The sequence below is a fragment of the Toxorhynchites rutilus genome, chromosome 3 (genome assembly GCF_029784135.1).
Source record: "Toxorhynchites rutilus septentrionalis strain SRP chromosome 3, ASM2978413v1, whole genome shotgun sequence".
NCBI classification, from domain to species: domain Eukaryota; kingdom Metazoa; phylum Arthropoda; class Insecta; order Diptera; family Culicidae; genus Toxorhynchites; species Toxorhynchites rutilus.
In genome coordinates, this window is record NC_073746.1 from 178870011 (window position 1) to 178892476 (window position 22466).

At 39.1% G+C, this 22466-nt stretch overlaps 1 protein-coding gene across 12 annotated transcripts in view; it reads right to left on the minus strand.

Moving 5' to 3' along the window:
• LOC129780044 (dual oxidase) overlaps positions 1–22466 on the minus strand; it is a 172530-nt gene that overhangs the window by 15475 nt on the left and 134589 nt on the right. For all 12 annotated transcript variants that reach the window (XM_055787918.1, XM_055787921.1, XM_055787920.1 and 9 more), the window contains exons 4-7: positions 19598–20152; positions 19135–19538; positions 18800–19077; positions 18575–18742 (exon numbers count right to left, since the gene is read on the minus strand). In XM_055787918.1, the coding sequence (XP_055643893.1) occupies positions 18575–18742; positions 18800–19077; positions 19135–19538; positions 19598–20152 (1405 nt within the window). The remainder of the gene's footprint in view (positions 1–18574; positions 18743–18799; positions 19078–19134; positions 19539–19597; positions 20153–22466) is intronic.

The following is a 22466-nucleotide window of genomic DNA, read 5'->3' on the forward strand; positions in this document are numbered from 1 at the left end:
GCTCTCTCCACAATCTGCGCAACGTTTTTTATTGCAACAATAGGCGGCCGTGTGACCGAGTTGCATACATTTGTTGCATTTCATTACCCGGGGTACAAACAATCGAACAGGTAAACGAAGTGCCCCTATTGCAACGTAATTTGGAAGGGCGGAACCCTCAAAAGTCACACGAAAAGAGTTTGTCCGATTGAGAATTCTTTTGTCATTTTTATGTGACACAGATTTCAGTCGATCGCATGCAAGAATCTTCACAGTTTTTAGTGTGGAGTTCTTGAAGCGACCGACACCATCAATTATCTCTTTTCGGGTCAAACCCGTTTCGGTTATTACGTCGTCTATTTCGACGTTGCAACAGGGTACGTATACACGATACTCAATCGCAAAGAGGTCGCAGCGCGTTATTTTGTTCGCTTGGGTCCTGCTTGAGACGACAACTCGTAGTTTGTCTGGCCCCATCCGTGTAATTTCGGTAACGTCAGAAAAATGTTGAGTTAGTTCCTTCGAGATGCGAATGACATTGAGAGGTTTGGATTTTCGTCTAAAGTACACAATGAATGGGCCTTTGGAGCCTTCAGGGTATTCTTTAGGACGAAAATCCTGTTTCTCGTCGATTTCCTCATCTTCGGAACTATCAACTTCGTAAACAGAATTTTCTACCTCAATTTCTGCTTCATCCTCCTGCTCTTCAGGAGGAGGTTCGGTATCAGAAATATTCAATTGCGTCAACGGGGGGTCCTTTCCGTCCTCAGCCATATTAAAAAAAATCGGCCAACTGTTCGATATGAACAGAAAATAATAATTATCAAAATGAATAAGTAAAAAAAAATATTATAAGGTTATGCTGCGGATAATATTTATATTAATTTATTTTATTTATATAAAATTCTAAAATGAAAAAAAGTTCCAATAAAATTTCAACGGTAATGTAACCAAGAAAAAATAGACACCCCTAATGCCAACGTTTGCCGATTTGGTAAACACACAGATGAACAATGGTGTAAATCGAGCACAGATGGTAGAAGGAATGATAGGAGGACAAAAGAAAAATAAACTTATACTTGCCGCTGCTGTGTGGCGTGTGTGATGAATCTGTATGAATTGTATCCTCTGCGTCTCGGTCGCGCACCACTTTGAGCTTCGCTCTACTCGCAAGCGCAACCGATGAAAAAAAAACACAGTCTGATTCGATGTGGAAAAAAACACCTTTGTTGGATCGTTTCGAAAACCTATCCGATCTACTTGCGAGTTATCGAACGAATGTTCAGGTATGTTTTGGCCAGATCTAGCTAGATGCCATTACAAAAAGGACATGTAACGGAGGTATAAGGACTATTGAGTCCAGTTCATCCCAAAAGGGTCGAGCCCAGGTAGAAAGCACGGAAGAACCAGACGACTTCGATACAACTCTCAACGGCATCGCAGAGCCGTAGTTCCTTCAATAATATCTGGATGGCGGGCAGAGCGGGGGTTACCGCAATACATATAAGTGGAGAGTACCTAGTTTAGTACCAACGCAAAAATGCAGAACCTCCTAGAAACTTTGACTTCACAGGATGATGTGCTTTCGAATGAGGGTGCCACTAGCATTTCGATGGTCGTAGCTTTTTATTTCATTTCAACAATTACGATTATTGTAGTTACGTGTTTAGACTAGGGTCGTTACTCCTGCGCTCAACATCAACTACTAACCGTCAGTTGGAAGCTGAGGGGGATTATGTAATAGGTTTTACACACTTCACAATATTTTGAGGCCTCAATCATTTCCTAGCTTCTTCTGGAAGGCTTCGATGATCCCTCTTTCTACAAAACTACACCGTATACAATATATTCTCGAACACACTTTTTTTACCTCGCTGTGTGGTGACGCAGTAGTGCATACACTATCTTCGTATTGGTGTAGTATTGCACTATGTTTACACAATCCATTGATGGATCTGTTCGATTATTTTCATTCAGTCCCCATTGTTTATCGTGATGTAGGGATAAAAAACTTTCTGGCCCAGGCGCTATTTTCATAAGTTTGTAAAAAAGACGGGTGGGTAATGTCGGTGACATAACCGGAGTGACGTAGGACTATACAAAGGGGACAGCTTTTGCTAAATATATATTTTAAATATATTGTTCTATTTTCTTCTCCTACGTGAATTCCTACCTATCTACCTGAAAAATGGATTAGTTTACTGTTTACTCTTTATGAACATGTTGGGGGTTCTGAAAAGAACCTTTGGTGTTGTGTTTTTGCGTTTTTTTTTTACAAACTTGATTCTTGATTTTTTTCTGAAGGCTTTGTACTTATTAAATGTTCAATGTCGGGCATCTTTCGGCGTATACACATATCGTACAATCAAAATGATGGCTGTGATAGGGAATGCACAGGTGGTCATCAGCTCGTTCACTATCATATATTTCACTATTGAGCACATTACCGTACCTTAAGCTGTGGTTTCGGAGACGAATGAATTGTAAGATGTCTCCGCAAACAAAGTAAATAAAAATGAAAAAGAACTGAGGTTGAACTGAGACGAACTCTACGATCTGTCGAGAAATAGACGAGCTATAAGCGTTCTGAAAAACCAACAGTAAATACAGGTACGGATGACCTTCGGATTAAAGTCCTTTAAAATAAGAACAGAGCAGCAGGAAATACATAGCTCATCGTGTTGCTCCTTAGTTATTTCTCTATGCAATGCAGATGTAACGTCAGTCAATTTTCAACATCAGTTATCAACTAAAGAAAGCAGTTCTTGCTACCGAGAAAATTCGTTAATGCCATCCTGCATACAATGTGTTGTAATTTGAAGCCACTTTTAATTCGGAAACCATGCATGGGTTTGTGAAAACTGAATTATCAATTTAAAAAACCCCAACCACCAATAAGTTCAAGAACAAGCATAAACAAAAAAAAATCAGTTTTTATTATTTGTCATATTATGTCACTTTAGAATGCATTGGTATTGTGAAAAACTTCTAATAACTCTTCTTTGAATGGTTTAATGGCCCTGAAAAGCGCCGTGTTTTACGGTGGCTGGTTTTGCCACCAAAGCAGTCTGTATAAACAAACTTTTTCTTTCTTCTACCTGCTGCCGTTTTGCGATTGCGTTTGCAACTCGCTGAAACTAGTTAATGCCACCGAACCAAATGGGCTCTGTTCTGCAGGCGGGTTTTCTTATTGTCGTGAGCAGCTTTGCAAGCCAACACTCGAGCACTCCGGCGGCCAAAATTCTATAACCGCTATTAGGTATACTGGTGCTCCGGCACCAATCCGTTGATGCGATGCGATTTTAAACGATGCCGTACAACCACACTGGTAACGGTACATGCTCACAGGATAGAGACAAATCGGCAGACTCAGCCAAAGGGGCGAGTCCTACGAGACGAACGAATGAGCGTTAAAAGGCAGCGATGGCAAAAAAATACATCTAGAGGCGAATGAACTGCAAAGTTTAAAGCCTCTTAAAAACAAAGAAGAAGAAGAAAAATACATTCATTACGATTTGTTCGCTCGTTGGATTCACATGCAGGCTAAAAAGGGTCCTTTTCAGGATCACAAAATTATCTTCAATCTAAAGAGTTTATTGTTTTGTTATCACTCGATATCCCCATCTTGTTCGGCTAAACCTTCCTGTTTAGCGATTTGTTGCCACTCGCCACAGCTTTCACAGTTGGAATTTTTTTTTCCATCCAGCTTTGTGACATGTTGTACAGTAAATTACATTCAATGCGACGTGCCGGAACACCACTCAGTGTCGCATTGGAGGCGATTTTAACCTGTAATTGAACATTTGCGATGACAGTGGTACAGTGTCGACTTTCAATGTGGGGTCATAATTTGGATTTCTATGTTTACAAAAATGTCCAACTAAATATGTCGCATTACATGTCCGTCCAATTAGCTAAATGTCGAACTAATTGTAAATTACTGTACTTTCAATCTGGAAACAATTTAAGAATTGGTGAAAATTGAATAATCAGGAATGTCCCCAACTATCAATAAGCTCAGAACAACTGCCAAATTCACATACTCATCAGATCCTGGCAAACAAATTATGAAAAAATCAATTTGTGTTTTATTATTATTTTGGATATTATTTTAGAAAGCATTGAACTGTATTTCGTAAACTCTTTTTTGAAAGGTTTAATGGCCCTGATAAGCGCCTTGTTTTATGGAATGGTTCCAATTTAGAAAAAATTTTATACTCGTGGTTTTGAAAAAAACCATTTCGAACGCCCTCGATGCCGCCTTGTTCTGGATTTGCCACCAAAGCAGATTGTATACAGAACAAACTTTTTTTTCTGCTACCAGCTGCCGTTTTGCGATTGCGTTTGCCACTCGCCACTCGCCACTCGCTGCAACTGCCTGTTGTCTTGATGTCCATCGAACCGAATGGGTTCTGTTCTGAATGCGGGTTTTCTTATCGTCGCGAGCAGCTTTGCCAGCTAACTCGATCACTTCGGCGGCCGAAACTATATAACGCCGGCTAGGTGGACTGGTGCACTGGTACTAACGCGCTCGGCCTAGCTACCCTTGCGGGGAACTCCAGATCAACACGGTTCGAGCGGGATTTTGCCTTTCCCTTCACTTTTCCTCCTTTACCATGTCCAGACATGGCTGCTTGGGTTGGTTTGTTGATGTGTTGTGATGCGAACCGATGTGGTGTACGGTTTGAATGAAAATGATCGTTACGGCAGCGGAGCGGGGATTTTTAAGCTGACTGGCTGGCTCGAGAATTACGCATGTGTGAGACTGCGACCAATGTTTCGTTCATTTTTTTCTTTTTCCTTTCCAATCGTGCTTCATTCTATTTCGCTGCTGCTCTGGTTGCCCGTTTTGGTCGGTACGATTTGAGGAGCACAAAATGGACCAATCAAAAATGGGCACATAGGGCATTTTAACAATGCTTGATATTTCACAATTATTCAATTATTTATCTCAAGAAAAATGAAATGTTATTCGTTATGATAGATGCGTAGATATATTTCCTATCAATTGATGCAAACACCTTTGCGATCTATTGAGAAATGCTCGAGTTATAAGCGTTCCAAATCTTGCATTTTTTCCTACTTGTTCAGTGCCTAGATTTCCATTTCACCCCCTATATCTTCCGGTTAGACGTAGTCCTACGTCAAAATAGGATTGAAGCATGATTTTGTTTATCAAATCATTAGACTTCCTCCTTGGATACCCGGAAAATATCCGCCAGAAGACATTCAGCAAGGACATAGTTAAGTTAAGATCGTCATGGAGCGAATTCGACGAGAATCACAACACTCTGTACGTAAAATGGCCGCTGATTACAATGTTATGATATCGACAATGCACAATGTGCTCAAACATGACCAGGAATGACAAGCTTTAATGTCCATAAAATTTCGGAAGCTTGGAAGGGCTGTAAATTTCGATATATTGTTTTACTTTCAACTGATCGAATTTTTCAAATCATAATGTGGCTTTTGCGTGAACAAATCCACCCGAAAAAGAATGAGTTGACTCGAAAAATAAATCTTTATGAAAATTCTGGTGATTCTGGGAAGTATTATCATTAGCATTGGTATTGATGGATCATAACTTTGGTGCTGTCCAGAGAGATGTCAATCTTTTTTCAAAACTTTTTGGCACATTCCCTGATATCCTGACAAACATTGAAGTATGCCTGATTTTATTGAAATGATACTGACTTTTCTTGATTTTTGTACTTTCAATTTCGCCAAAATTAAAATTATCCGTAATAAATATACTGGGATCCCTGCCAAAGTTATCCCGATTGGAAATGAGAACTGATAAATATAATAGCCCTTTAACCCTTCGGCATAATGCTTACTCTATCCTTTGTTTATCATCTTTCTACCCCGAATCGCCGACATTTGATTATTCCAAGTTTGGGAAGCGACAATGACAGTAGTGGATTTTCAGGGGCGATGAACATACTTTTAGAATAAAAATTATGAATGAAAATGGTTTGTTCTATTACGTAGAATACATATTCGATACGGAAAAGTAAAATTTCATTCATTATGTCTATTTTAAAAGTGCGTGTGTTTCTCCTGAAAAATGCAATATGATTTTCGCTTCACAATAACAAAGCGCGAAACTCCGTGAAATGTCGTCAATGCGATTTGAATGAATGAACAATGAGTATTGAATTGTGAGATTTTTATTCACTCTCACTCCAGAATCTAACTTCAAGAATGACAGCTTTACAGGCATTTGACATATTTGATATGTATTCAAAACCATATGAAAATATATCACAAAAGATACAAGAAAAACTTCCATAATTAGTGAATACGACAGGCGTCGTGTTCCATGAGGGCGATGCCAAAATTCATGTCTCTTTTACAACATGTAAAACTATTTAGGAGTCTAGCTGGGAGAACTAAATTAACCGGTCCCTGCAAGTTCCTCTAAAGGGAAAAATTTTAGAAACTATGGACAGCATAAAAAACACCTTGAACAAGCTTTCGTTGAAAAGGTAACCTATTCTGGGAGGATATCATTTTTAAGCTGCGTGAAAAGTTGGCGAAGGATTGTGGAACAAAACTGTGCATATAAAATTGAACAAATGTATAAAAAAAATACTTTTGTTTTCCCAAGAATCTGCACGAATTTTCCGGATAACCCAATATGAACCCCGATTTCTTCCCGAATTTCCATTTTCATTCTTCATGATGGCAACTGTCGTGCAGTGCTGTCGATGGTGTTGATGGATGATGGCTTTTGCGACGATGTCGGTGTTGCGGGATTCGATTTTCGTTGGATTCTAAAGAGTTTTCATGTAATTCCTACATAATCTTCGTTTTGGCTTCTTCTTCTCTTTCAGGGTTTATTTTATTGAGGTTTTGTACTCAAACATTCATTCGAGAGGAATATTTTGATGATGATGATATCTGGAATTATAGAGGCTTTCAACTTTTTCAATTAGTCGAAAAAGAACAATTTGGAAAACAAAACATAAACTTTCATCTTCCGATCTTGAAAATGGCCAATTGGACACTCTCACCACCACCGACTGGTTGCTAGCTGGATGACTGTTGGACCGTGAATGATGTTATGGTGAGTGAGTGAGTGTTTGACTATAGATACTTCAAACTTTCGTAGTTCATTCGTCTCTATATATTAAGTTGGGAAAAAGAAATCCATTATTTTGCGTGAAATTTTAAACTTTATTTAATATGCTTCGGATGGTCTGATGAAATTGCACATATTTAGCTGTTACAGTATCGGCACCAGTGCCACAAATTATCAAAATTTATTTACGAATGAAGTAATTAGATATCACCCCAGGGTTGTCAACTATAATTTTAAAAAATCAGGAAGAATTAAATTAAAAATCAGGATAGCTCATATTCGGTTCGCTTTTTGGGAAAACCTAAGCATCATTTTTACAGGCAGACTTGTGTCTATTCAATTTCTTGTCTACAGTTTTGTTCTGCAATCTTTCGCTATCTTTCCACCAGCTTGAGCAATTCTATACTCCAGGATCAATGAGGTACATATAGAGGTGGAGCAGTAGGCGAAGTGTATCAGTATTGGCAAGCAAAATATCGTGTCGTAATTATTTGCGTTCAATGTGGAATGTATGTGCCAAACCGATATAGTGGTTCTCAGATTTTCGTGAAAAGTGGTAATTTTGTTCTTTATCGCAAAACATTAGGCCCGTATTGACGTAGAACTACGTCTTTCATTAAGGGTGCCAAATCAGAAGACAGGTCACGTTTTTATGAAATAAAGTTAACGTTAATAACTATTTTTGCCGCGAACGGATTTTGGCGATTTACATACCAAACGAATCGGAAATTCCCTAAGATTTGTTTGATATGCTATACATTACAATCCTATAGTCTGTATATGGTTTAAATTGATGAAAATTGGAAGCATTCCCATTTCCTCATACATTTGTTCTGTCCATTCGTGTGCTTTCCCGAACAGAGCTGTCAATAACGAGCAACTTATCAACGAGCAACGAAAGGGAAATCGTAAGATGTAAAGTCTCCGTGAACAAAGGAAAAGAAGAAGAACGAAAGGGAATATTTGCCTAGAGTATAAAGAGTGGATCTCGCTGAGGCAAACTTTCATCATTCCACTCCGACCGTCGACAGAGACGGACGTGTTTGGAGCTCCATTCATTACCTGATTTTTAAAAAAGCTATTAATTTCTCTTTTCAGATTGTCTACCTGCGATTCATCAACTACCTGTCTGCCCTTGAGGACTACAACAATGGGGAAAACCCGGTCAACCGACCCAGGCATACCACATGGCACCAACATACGACATCGATCGGACACCGGCAAGGAGCCAATATTAGAAAGGAACCGCTATGCTTTATTGGATGGCCATACCGAGGAGGAACCAACTACCAGGAAAGTAAATGTTGAGAAAAAGGTGAAAGTACCACCTTATTTTACAACATCGAGAGATATAGGAACTTTGAGGTCTGAACTGCTGGCGCTGAAATTGCAGCCAGTTTTTAAAATATGCAGCATCGGGATTAAAATCACTAGTCCCAACCTGGAGCAATATAAAATAATTGGATCATACCTGAAATCAAAAAATCATGAGTTTTACACTCACGATACGCCGTCTGAAAAACCATTTAAGGTGGTGTTGCGAGGTCTTCCTGCTATTGAGTTGGAGGATATTAAAAAAGATCTGGAACAATCATACAATATTCAGCCGTTGGCTGTATATCGGATGACTCGGCATAAGACACCAGACAATGGTTATTCCAATGTTTTGTACCTGATCCACTTCAAGAAAGGATCAGCCAACATAACTCGCCTAAGAGAAATCAGTGAGATCTTCAACATCTCGGTACAATGGGACCGATACAAACCTCAACAGCGAGATGTAACGCAATGTTCAAATTGCCTTGGTTTTGGACACGGAACAAGAAACTGTCACATGAAAACTCGTTGTGGCAAGTGTGCTGCTGACCACTTAACAAGCACTTGCAGCCTTCCAGAGAAAGAACCTCGCAAGTGCGTTAACTGTGGCGAAAATCACCAAGCCACCAGCCGTAGCTGCACAAAACGTACGGATTTTAAACGTATCCGGAAGCAAGCTACTGATAGAACACAGAATAGGAAGAAGGTTCCAGAACTTACTGACAAGGAGTTCCCTCCAATGGTTTCTCGCACGATTCCTGTTCTTCCTCCTCTTCCACTTCCTACAGGTCGTCCCCAAACGGCCTCTTCTAGCGAAAAGCCAAAAAAGGAGCAACCGAGCTATAGTAAGGTTGCAGCTATTGGTTTACCACCTACACCAAAACCTTCACCTCATTCCTCTTCTACTGAGGAGCTTTATAGCATGCAGGAACTTGCAACCCTGTTTCTTGAACTAGATCGACAGACTAGAAGTTGTCGCAACCAACAGGAACAAGTGCAAGTCATGCTACACTTTTATTATAACCATGGATCGGTCATCTCTCAGGCTAATTAATTGGAATGCCTGCTCTCTCAAGAGTAAGGTCATCGAGTTCACTGATTTCTTAGTGACAAACAGCATCGACGTAGCTATCATTACCGAGACGCATCTTAAACCGAATGTTAACCTTCGGGTTCCGAATTATCGTCTATTGAGAATGGATCGTACTAGTTCTGGTGGAGGAGGTGTTGCCCTAGCCATCAGAAATAACATCAGATATCGACTTTTGCCGTGCCTGAAACTCAACATCATCGAAGCTATAGGAGCGGAAATCACAACATCGATTGGGCCTATTATCGTGATTGCGGTCTACTATCCCAAGCAGACGTCAATCAGAGATGGCTCGGCGTTGCTTCTTAAAAACGATATCATCAAGCTAACACGAAGGCAGTCGAAATACGTTATCGGCGGGGACATTAATGCTCGACATCAGTCCTGGGGAAACCAAAGGAGGAATCAAAATGGAGTGACTCTAAACGATGATCTACAGTGTGGGCACTACAGGATTCTTAGTCCAGCAACCCCCACTCGAATTTGTCGTTCTGGAGTACATTCCATCATTGATTTCATCATTACCAACATGGATCGCCACATCGGTGATCCTATTGCCCTTAACGAGTTGAGTTCGGATCACTTCCCAGTGATGGTTGAATTGAGAGTGAATGTCGTAGTCAGGAGGCCACAATGTAGACGAGACTATCATCGTGCGAATTGGGTGGAATTCCAGCAGCTTATCGACAACAATATTGATCTCGATCAGCCTCTTGAATCTCCCGAAGATATCGAAACAACAGTCAGCTATATTCAAACTGCAGTTATTGAGGCTCGCCAAAACCACATCCCAGAAACGATTCAGGTGAGTGACTCTGTTCAAATTGATCCAATTACTAAACATTTGATTAGACTTCGGAACCTCTATCGAAGACAGTACCAACGTACTGGTATTCGAGAGAGGAAACGACAGTATAATCAGTTAACCAAGGTTATCCAGACTAGAATGATTGATCTCCGTAACAAAAAATTCGCAAAAGATATAAGTAAACTTCCGAATAACTCCAAGCCATTTTGGAGGCTCGCTAAAATTCTCAAGACCAAGTCTAATCCTATTCCTCCTCTTCTACAACCTGACAATTCAGAACGATTGATAACACCTGCCGAAAAGGCTAATGCAATTGGCAACCATTTCGCTAGTTCACACAATCTTGTCCAGAACATTACAAGTCCATTTGAAGCTTCGGCGAATGATACTGTAAGGGCTATTGACAATATTCATTCTGTACCTCAAGAGAATGAAATCATCTCGACTGCAGAGGTTATCTCGGTTATACGCTCGTTGAAGAATATGAAGGCCCCCGGCTTCGATAGTATATTTAACATTGAGTTGAAACATCTTAGCAACAACTTATATGAAATTATGACTTCTGTCTTCAACAGATGTCTATCACTTGGCTACTTCCCCTCGAGTTGGAAGTTGGCAAAAGTGATCCCGATACTAAAACCCGGAAAAGATCTTTCTTCTTCAAAGAGCTATCGACCAATTAGCCTTCTCCCAGCATCACCAGCTTGCTACGAAGCTGGTGAATGGTAGAGTGGCCTTTTCGGAATCCAAACTGCTCATCCAAAAATATATTGTGCTCATCTGCAAAAGCAAGAATGCGCGTTAATATAATTTTTTCGAATACTTTCGAAAATGCTGGGAGAAGGCTAATTGGTCGATAGCTCTTTGAAGAAGAAGGATCTTTTCCGGGTTTTAGTATCGGGATCACTTTTGCCAACTTCCAACTCGAGGGGAAGTAGCCAAGTGATAGACATCTGTTGAAGACAGAAGTCATAATTTCATATAAGTTGTTGCTAAGAAGTTTCAACTCAATGTTAAATATACTATCGAAGCCGGGGGCCTTCATATTCTTCAACGAGCGTATAACCGAGATAACCTCTGCAGTCGAGATGATTTCATTCTCTTGAGGTACAGAATGAATATTGTCAATAGCCCTTACAGTATCATTCGCCGAAGCTTCAAATGGACTTGTAATGTTCTGGACAAGATTGTGTGAACTAGCGAAATGGTTGCCAACATAATCAAACGAAACAAGTCAGTTTCAAAATCATCTGCCATGGCACTTCTTGATGTTGAAAAAGCATTTGATAATGTTTGGCATAATGGTCTCATTTACAAGCTTCAGAACTTTGGTTTTCCTACATACTTGATAAAAATTATCAAAAATTATCTTTCTGATAGAGCGTTTAATGTTTCTATAAACAATATTTCATCGGAGAAATTCATTGTGAATGCAGGTGTTCCTCAAGGATCCATCTTGGGACCAATTCTTTTCAATATCTACACTTCAGATATTCCCGCACTCCCATCTGATGGGAAACTGTCACTATTTGCAGATGACACTGCCATCATTTACAAGGGCAGAAGTATCACAGAACTAAGATCTAAACTTCAAAGAGGGTTAGACGCTTTGTCTGGATATTTCAATAATTGGAAAATATGCATAAATGCCGCAAAGACACAAGTTATATTGTTTCCCCACAAGAACACTCCAAAGCTTGTTCCTCCTCAAAATATGACAGTCAGTCTTAATGGCAATAGTATTGAATGGTCCTCAGAAGTAGTGTATCTGGGTCTAACTTTCGATCGAAAGCTTACCTTCAGAGCACACATTGACAAAACAGACACAAGATGCAACATTTTAATCAGGTCATTGTATCCCCTGATCAATAGATACTCTCGATTATCTCTAACGAATAAACTTGCAGTATACAAACAAATAATATTTCCAGTTATCGCATATGCGATGCCCGTTTGGGAGTGCTGTGCTCCAACACACAAATTAAAACTTCAACGCATACAAAACTAAATTCTTCGTATGATTCTAAACACTCCTCCCAGAACGCGAAATTCGAAGATACATCAGCTGGCCGGGATTAAAACCTTGGATGAAATTATCAATAACAATTGTATGAAGTTTGAACAGAGTTGCGCTCTCTCAACACACGGAATAATACAAAATCTGTATGATTATGCTACCTGACTTTATAGTCGTTACCTTTCAAGGTAACGCGTGCTTTGGGTTTGGGTAGATATATTTATTTCCAGTTAGATAAGTAGTGTAAGTTGGGATAATGTAAATAATTTGGGGAGGGTATCTTATAAGTTAGATTTAGGTAAAAAAAAGGTAACAAAAAACTAGAAAAGTTTAGGCATGATTTTACAATAGGAATATGAAACAATCGAATAATGTGTATGATACAAATCATTACAAAACTTGACATTGCAACTTAAAGATGTAGAACCCTAGGTTGATCACTTGATATGTAGTACTTTATTATAATGTAAACCAAATTAAGAAATAAAAAGAATTTAAGTGAAAAAAAAAAAAAAAAAAAGGCAAACTTTCATTCTTCGTGAGGAAATCGACTGAACAACATCGTTGTTGGGCGAGCTGGGATCGAATGCCTTTCTCAAGGCAATGGGGATGGAGGAGTAATATGATGGATAAAGTAAAGTTTTCCAAGGGCCTTTTTGAAGGTTAGATACGAATGAACTGAAGAAGTTTAAAGTATCAAGCAAGGAAGGAAGGCAAGTTTTCAGTATCGTTCTGTATTCAAAGCAATGAATATCGCTTATTCTTCCTTGTTTTGTGTCATCAGATGTTATCGTTTTGGATTGAGCTGTGGCGCGACCAAATTACTCACTCGCTGATGTCTCTAGCATTGCAATCATTGCATCAAACAGGCGCTATTGCCTTAAGGTTCTGAGCTACAAAATTGTGTGGGGAATCATCAAGCTAGGCTATCGTCAGCTCACCAAGAAAATAAATGTTTTGAAATTTTGTCAGTGATTTGGTTTCGCATAACGGTAGGAAAACTCTCTCCACAAAGGATGATAGCTAAGCTAATCTAGACTGACAATGTTAACAGAAAGGGCTTCTGTTGATGAGAGCGCAAAATGGAGATATGTGTGTGTATCGACGACGTTTAGCGATGAACTGCGTTGAGCGTTCCGTTTCCATTTCCGTTTCTTTTTTTTTTTATACTGTATTATAGTGACATTCAAGACTTTTTTGGCTGGTTCGTCACTTCCATTTTTGGAAGAATGTCGGTATATTGATTTTAAATTTCAGAGTTCCAATGAATACCTGTGGAATCGTGTCCGAATAAACTGAACGTTATCATAGCATCTCCACGAAGCACAACTCACAGATTTGACCAACTACATTATATGTTGAGAAAGTAGCCAAAAGTGTGGGAGTCCCCATTTAAGATCTCATAGATGGGGCGAAAAGCCGAAAAGCCAGAACAGCGCTCGGTCTTGACGGAGCCTCCAACAAAGCATTGAAAGTGGCGATCCTAGAGTGATGGATATGTTTAGAATGGTTTAGAGCTACAGAAGTACTTATATGATGAACACTTCTTGGGCAAATGGAAGGTATAAAAGTTCATGCAGGGAATTCATCTGGAGATCCAGCATCGTATATACCAATTTTGACGTAGGATTACGTCTTTCTCGAACATATTGGGGTACAAATTGAAAATCGAAAATCGAGCACATCGTGAAAATTGTCCAATTTTAAACGCTTATTGCTCAGTTATTTCATGATGGATTGATGAAATTTTTGTGTCAATCGACTTTGGCACTCCATAACAATTTTTTATATTGAAGAAAATAATATATGTCATGAAACTAACTATCGAACAATTAAAAAATCTCAACCCCTATCTTAACGGAAACACCCACTTCTGGTTTGTCGAAATTGACGACACATGCGGCGGGTCCCTAACAGAGACATCAAAACCAAGCTACCTGGGGGAATTCGGCATTGCATATATATGAAAGTCGGGGGCATTTTTATATTGCAAGTAAGGTGAGTGATACGATTAATTCTAGCCAATCAAATTTAAATTTGGAACATTAAGGTATCAATGGTAAATGTATTAATGACCGATCGTGTATTGTGAAAAATTTAGCACAAGTGTAAGTGTAAAATTGTATATGGTAGCAGTTGTGTTAAAAATGACTTGATATATGAAACGATTTTTTTCAATTTTCATAAATAAAAACCAAGGTGTGTTCTCGCTCGAGAACGGGTCGTTTGTTTTAAGCTGTCTGTTGTGTTCATTTTCACCCAAGGAAAGTTTATCCGACGAGAAAAATTGGAAAACTGGAGAAATATTAGAAAAAGAGATTGTTATACATATAGTATTAGGTGTTGTTAGTTCAATTAGAATACGCATTGGGTTGAATAATCACCCAGAAAGTAAAAATTATAAAATAAATTTACCTTTTCCATTTCAAATATGTTTTCGTTATATTAAAGTAACACGTTGTTACTGATGAGAAAAATTGATAATTGTGTTCGGTATTAGTAATTATCTTATATTACATTGGTGAGTTTTTTTTTCTTTATTTCATCCAAACAAAACACAGGAGGCATCTCGTCTAGGATCACAGAGGGCGGTTTTCATCATATCTCGTTCCAATTCGGTATCTTTTATCTTATACGCACAGTCCAACGACTGTTTACCTTCTGTCATCATCACTCGGTAAACACTGGTGGAGTGAACAAACAATACCCAAAAACCAAACAAAACGGCCCTTTTCAGAGCCATCAAAACATTATCAAAGAGTTTAACGATGTAATACTTCAAACATCCAAAATCAACAGATAGCCTAACGGAATCCTACGTCAACTATGCGGTCGTGTCTCAAACACAACCCTCCTGTGACTTTTTCTGCTAGATATAGGGTAGGGTATGGTGGGGCTAGTTGGTCATAGGGGTAGTCTGGTCAGTGACGATATCTTGGAATCTGAGCGTCCAAAAAATTAGGGATCTATGGATGAAAAATAGCGAATTGCTGATACAATAGAATAAGAAAATTGGAAAAACGTTTTATTAAGTAGGTTAAAAAATGCGGACATGGTTCCGATTTTGCCAAAAATCATTCACGGTTTGTGCATTATAAAATGTGTTCTAAAACTGTGTAATAACCATGAATAAAATCGGCTCAAACGTAAAACAAAGGTTTATTGTACGTATTAGCTTTAAGTGATAATGGAAATCGCTTTTAAAATTATTTTTATTGAATTTTCATGATTATTCTTTTTCATATAAAGAAGGGGCTAGTTGGACACACAAATTGCTCGTTTGAGAGCAATGCATATAAAATTTTCAGGTATGCCGTGTTTCATTACGTAAGCTATAAACAAATAAAGAAAGCATATGTTTTACTGCTAAATCCAGTGTGTTTGAAACGAGACAACCACCACACAAACCAATATAATTTTCATATTTACATTTTTTGCTGTAAAATTTTCATTAAATATAATAAACGCTAACATTGAATATCATAACTATTCACCATAATATCGGAGGAAAGTTCTTCACACAAAAAGTTGATGGGTCTAAGCCTAGGGGCACGGACGGGATCTTGACATAAGACTGTGATTGTGTGTAGTAATTGCATTTGAATTGCGTTTTTCATTGTTCAAAATCTGTATTTCTTTCTCTTTTTATACATCAAATGGATGCCATGGAAATACCGTTTCCTGTATGTACTTGTATCCTTTATAAGGGTTAGATGACATAACGTGGTAGAATCCGGTACCACATTCTGTTCAAAAATGTACACAAAAATACAATTAAAGCCATTACTACCCTTTTCTTCTGTTTATTCTATCATGCAGAAGAAGACAAATAATCAGCATGTAGCATTTTAAACACAAGTCTAAATAGGTAAGACCTACATAAATATAAGCCTGAGTCAAATCAATCTATGACTACAAAAATATATTATAGTTAAAAATAACATTATCTCCGTTGTCCGGAACATTGTTTGTAATAATTTTATAGCCCTGTGTTGCGGTGAAGACTGGGCACACTGTAGCGGAGTGAATCCACTGACCGTTCCCTCGAGCAAGTAAAGTGTGTGAAGGGAAGAGAGAACAATTAGAAATTGATCGTAAACAAACGAAGTACTCTTATTAAGAAATCGAATTTGCTAAAGAATATTTTGAAAAGTAGGTAGAAATTAATCGTTGTGAACTGCAAGGAAGTTTATGATTTGTGAGTCCTTGAATACTATAAGTATGGTTTGATTTTATTAATTCCATCCATATTTAGGTCATACTTACATTTCTCACCATCGTGTTAATACCCAAAAGTTAGGTTAGACCCGTATAGGCCCAAGAAACATTTGGAAACACTGAAAATGTAAGATCACTTACCAATATTTGAAACTATGTAAACTGAATTAAATAAATGAATTACAGCTTTGAAGCTGCTTGATAAGCACGCTGAAAAACGGTGTTTGGGTCATCTACAGTAACACCCTGTAAGATCGCGACTACTCAAGCTATCACAATCTGATTTACGTGGGTATACCCTTTCGATCTTCTAAATCAGCAGCCATTTAAATTCATTTATTGCATTTTCACATCACCAATCAACATACTCAATATTATGACATCCTGGACCGCAATTACATAAATTGTTAGTAGTGAGACCTACACGATAAAAACATGAGTTGAGCACAAATTGATTGGACAACACACAATATAATATAAAATTAATGCTTATAATCGGTAAATGGAGAATAATTCATTTCACGCATCAACTCACATTATGGGCTAACGCCCGAATCTAGGCAAAAAGATTGCTCGTTGCGACGGGGAGGAAGTTTCATGTTTCAAGCAAAAAAATTCTGGATAAATTTCCTGTCTAATGATATATAACACAACGTATGTCGCAATAACCATTTTGAGTAATATGCGTTTGAAAACTCTTAATAAATTGTTACATTTTTCTTATAGTGACCCCCCGTATAGAAATCAAAGACATAGTCCTATGTCAAAACGGAACTGTGATAACTCTATTTGTTTATTTCAGCTTTGAAGTTTTGGTTGTTACTCAAACCAAATCCATGAAACTAATTGTAGAAAAAGTATGTAATCGGAGAACATTCGATTTGTTAAGTGGTCGTTTGGAAGATCTAGGTTAATCTATTGTATAGTAGGGCCAAATTAAGAGAAATTCAATGTCACAATCATTCGAGTTTTCGAGCGCAAATGAACTGATGTCTTCTAGAGGCAATATGTATTCAGATCACTTCGTTGGCTGAGACTAAAGCCCTACTTTTTTGACGATATTTTCGGCCAATAGTTAGAATTTCATGGAAATGGAAATCTTTTGAAAATCCACGTACGCAATCATACTGAAATGTCTTCACACATTCCATAATGTCTTCAAAATGTCTTCACAAAATCAAATGTCTTCAAAATGATGACATGTCTTCAAACCAGGCATCTCTGGTTCGCCACAAAGTGGAAGAGAGACGAAATCGCTAGAAAAGATTGCCTGACTAATCTTCAACAACGATGATAATATGAAATTTTCATTAATTTGTTTTTTTTTTACTTGCTACATGATATTAGTTAAATGTTTTTGTTTTGATTTAATTAATTAATTTATAATGAAGGAAACTTCTAATGGAAAAACGCTCATTGTTTGCTCAAAAAACATGCCTATTATTGACCAACTTACCCCGTGTGTGGGGTTAGTTGGTAACTTTATTCTGAAATATAAAAACGTTAAATAAGAGAAAAATGTCAAATAATTGATTCTCTAGTTATTTTTCATTGAAAGGGTAAAAGGTAAGCTTCATTGTAGTACATAACATTATAACGTAAAACTTCGTACTACAAAGTTATAGTCAAATTTATTCGAAAATGACCAACTAACCCCGCCCTACCCTACTACTAATAAAAATGACGCAAGTAGTACCTACATTGAGAAGGCAAAAGTTCCACTGAGAACGTCACTGCCATCCAAGAAGACATGCGGCATATTTTCATCGCTCGGACTACATTTTATTACGAGTTCAATGCCAGTCGGAGAGTCAAGATCCATTAAGATACAACAGAGAAATTGGTTCTAGAAATGCTACTAGTGTAATTCATCCTTTGCATATCCATTATCTCCCCTTGCAAAAAAATAGAGATGGATGTATACCGGTTGTTATTTAGCGCATCTAGACTCTCTTGACGACGAGATTCTCTTATATCCGCTATCAATATTGAACGATAAACTTAATTGAACATTTTTATACAAAGTAATCACAGTCAATTTGTTATTATAATACATACCCGTTGTCCTCATTTTCGAACCAGAACCGATCCGCATCTCGAATTCGGGTAAATTGATCGATAATAACGGCAGAAAATAGCTCTCCAGGTTTTCCTTCCGATTCCAGCATACCTCCAATGTAGACATCCACATTATCCAGACGATTATCGTATGTTTTGATGAGCAGCCTAGAATATATCAAAGATAAGAAATCACGTATCAAATCCTCAATGTATGACACCCACTCAAGCAACTCTGGCTGCCGTTCAAAGAGCTCCGGATTGATGTCGCGCCATGTCTTCTTCTTTGGTAATTTATAAGCCACTCTAGCTGTATTGTAATCGGCCAGTCCATTATCGCGCCCGCGCATTATATTCAGCGCCCCCAGGTCCCGCCGGGTAAATTCCATTGGCCCAAAAAGCTTCTCGCGAACATCCGAACACAATAACGGATCTTCGCGTTCAGCAATCTGTGACGCCATACCCATCAGGAACTCCTCGATTGGGGTGTCATCCAGAACATCCTGTGAATAAAATAAAACCGTTAGTATATTACGGTGATGAGTGGACACGTGTTTTACATTGGAGTTCCACCATGTAGAGCATAATCTTAGTGCAGGATAGTCCATACTGGTTCTGCGAAACTCGCATTCTCCGTTTCTCCGGAACAACCCAGGTGGGATAAGTGAATGCCCGAATCGGAAAGCGGCAGCCTGAAACATATGGCTGACTCCGGGGTGAGTATCGGCTTTATAGCCGGTGTAAGGTAGCAGTTCGGCATCCAAAAATGCTGGCAGGTACTCGTAGGTTATTACATTTTGTAAACTGGCTATCACTACTCGTCGGGCTCTCTGGAAGATTTCTTCGTCTGTCCAATCTCGGTGCTGCTTACGAACACGCCTAGCAACGACATTATGCCATCGAAGAAACAAAATGGCAAATGTGAGTAAGGCGGGATTTTGATTCGTTCGTGGATCACCCAGAACTGAAAAGACACATTGATTTGAAGCTAAAATGTTGCATACCCAAAGGCGTTTCACTTACGATACAATCTTTCCGGGCTGAGCATTCGCATCACATGCGGCACCGGATTGTTGAACAGCGGCACGCGCATTGTATTCTTCACCGGCATCGTGCCATCCTTATCGGTTAGTAGCAAACCATCCTGAAACGCTCGCATCGCATTGAGCCAGGCCTCGGATGTGCTGTAGATGAAGCTCCCATCGATCCAAGCTGTCATCTGATTGGTCTGCTCCCTCGGAGCATTCGGACTTTGGCCAGTATTCCTGTCGTAAGCCGCCCGATGAAATGGTATATACCGATTGCCACGACATTCCCGATCGTACATCTCATCACACCGCTCGACCTCTATCCGATGCATTTCAATAGGACAGCCCGACTCCGAAGCCATCACGATCTCATTTGTTACGACCTGACCAAAAAAGGCCAGAATGGCAGTACGATTGAACTGTGAGGGCAGTCCATCCTTTCCACGCATAAACAGTCGGCTTAGTTTGCGGGGCGAGGGCCGGTTAGCACCCGCCAGAACGTAAACCCCGTCCGAATATGCGGGTGGTGCTTTCCTCGTGAGGTGATTGTCTGGAAAAGGTTAAGATTCATGAGTAACAAATAAACTGGGTTTACTGAAATAGAAATTTCTAGAATGCAGTGAAACTACAATATGACAGATTCGAATCTAGTCAGAGTTATCCTTCGACTCAAACTTGGAAAGACATCACAAAACAACCAGCCGTTACAATCCACTTCCAGGTGATACGCTCAATGGGTGAGCAATAGATTGGAACAAATTCAACGCTGCCGCTTTGGCGGGCTACGGACTCATCAAAAACCGGTAATGAATCGTTTATGCCCAATTAAAAATTTCACAGCGCATTTAGGTGTGATTGAACCACAATGCGAAGGCAAACCCCTGCGTCTTTGTGCTCGCAATCCGTGAAATAAGTGAACCCAGATTGAAATCGCAATTGTTCAATTATTGCGAAAGGTGTGCTCTCTGGCAGTACATCACTGGGTTGGTGGATAATGGCAATTTCAGCATTTTCCGATGTGTAACAGAGTTCATGAACTGTATTCCATCTGAGCCACAATTTGACTCTGTTTCACCTTAATTACACAATTAGATTTTCACGCGAAATTCGTTACGAAACAAAAATCAATCCATGATTACTATCAAAACTTGATCAAACATGAATGGATGTAAATTGAGTTTTCTATTAAAAGAAACAATTTATTTTCTTTTTGATGTTCAATTAGTATCTATAACGCATGGACTAAATTCGAATGGGGATGAAAAAAAATAATAGGAGTGCCGGTAAGTTTCTTCGTTTTTTTCAAAAATTAATGCTTTATTCGGCAAAAATGGTTACAAATTAAATATTCAGTAGTATTGCCCATCGCTAGTCACAATTTTTTCCCATCTTTCTGGCGCTTCACGGATCCCTTTGCGGAAATAATCGGCCGGTTTGTCGGCTAACCACGAATCGATCTAATTTTTGATTTCATCAAAATAGGAAAGTGCTGGTCAACCAGGTCATGTTGCATCGATCGAAAAAGGTAGTAATCGGACGGAGCAATGTCTGGAGCATACGGCGGGTGGGATAGGACCTCCCATTTCAGCGTTTCCAAGTATGTTTTGAGCGTTTCGCGACATGCGACATGCGACTTGCTCGTATTGTGGCCGTTTTACCTTCAGTGCAAGGCTCAAACGCATCAATTGTCGTCGGTAGAGGACCCCCGTAATGGTTTCATTCGGTTTTAGCAGCTCATAGTACACCACACCCAGCTGGTTCCACCAAATAGACAGCACAACCTTCTGGCCTTCAACTTCTTGACATATACTGAAAAAGACGCACAATGACAGTAGCTTTCCAACGAATGTCTGGAAATTTGATTCACTGGAATAATAATCAAGTTACGTCATCTGTTGTAAAACCGAAGAAACTTACCGATACACCCAATAACACGAGATAACCGTATGGAAGAAATTTTCCTTCAAGTCTACAAAAATGCTTTAACGCCCTGCCGGGCGAAAAATGTTCTATCTATCCCAGTTGAGAAATGTTGAGATGGTTAGCGGTAATTCAATTCTTTGTTTTTAAGAGGCTTTAAACTTTGCAGTTCATTCGCCCCTAAGCTAGCGGTAACAATTCGGTACAACGTTTGTCTTGAGACGGTTCATCTCCTACAGTGATCTATTAGCGTGATGGACCGAGCAATCATGCTTCCGAAGACGCAAATCGAGAAAATTTTACAGATTTAAATGTGTGAACCCTGTTCGGAAGTGTAAGATTGAGTTAAAAGTGATTTCTGGGAGTTTACTTAAGACCACAGGATCGATACAAGATGAGATGGAATGAAAGCGCAATTCCTTTTCAAATCAGAGCTGTTTGTCGCTATACAAAAACTGTGTGATGTATTCTGAGAAAGTAATTGTTCCAAAGTCTCGTCGGAAATGTACCTTAGAGCTGTTGCATGGATGCCACCTTGGTGTCATTCGCATGAACACGCGATGAGCAAATCGAAGAATTCGTTCAACAGTGTGAGGTGTGCAGTAGTATGGGTAGAGCCAGAGCCGTCAAGAAGAAGTTTTCTGAGTGGCCAAAAGTTCTTCGTGCCATCGGTCGAATACATTTGACGTTTCTGATTATGATTGACGCCTATTCTAAATGGATGAACAACATAATGATGCATAGGACGCATGCGGAAGCATTGATCAACGCGCTGAAATTCAGTATTCAGAATTTTCGAAATTTGTAATTACATAGCCAGCAATAAAAGACCTTCCTTCACTAGTAATGCCTTCTCGGAGTACGCTAAATCAATGAAGATAGAGTTAATGAAGAGTCCAGCTTATTCACCTGGAGGCAATGGATTTGCTGAGAGAGTGGTGCAG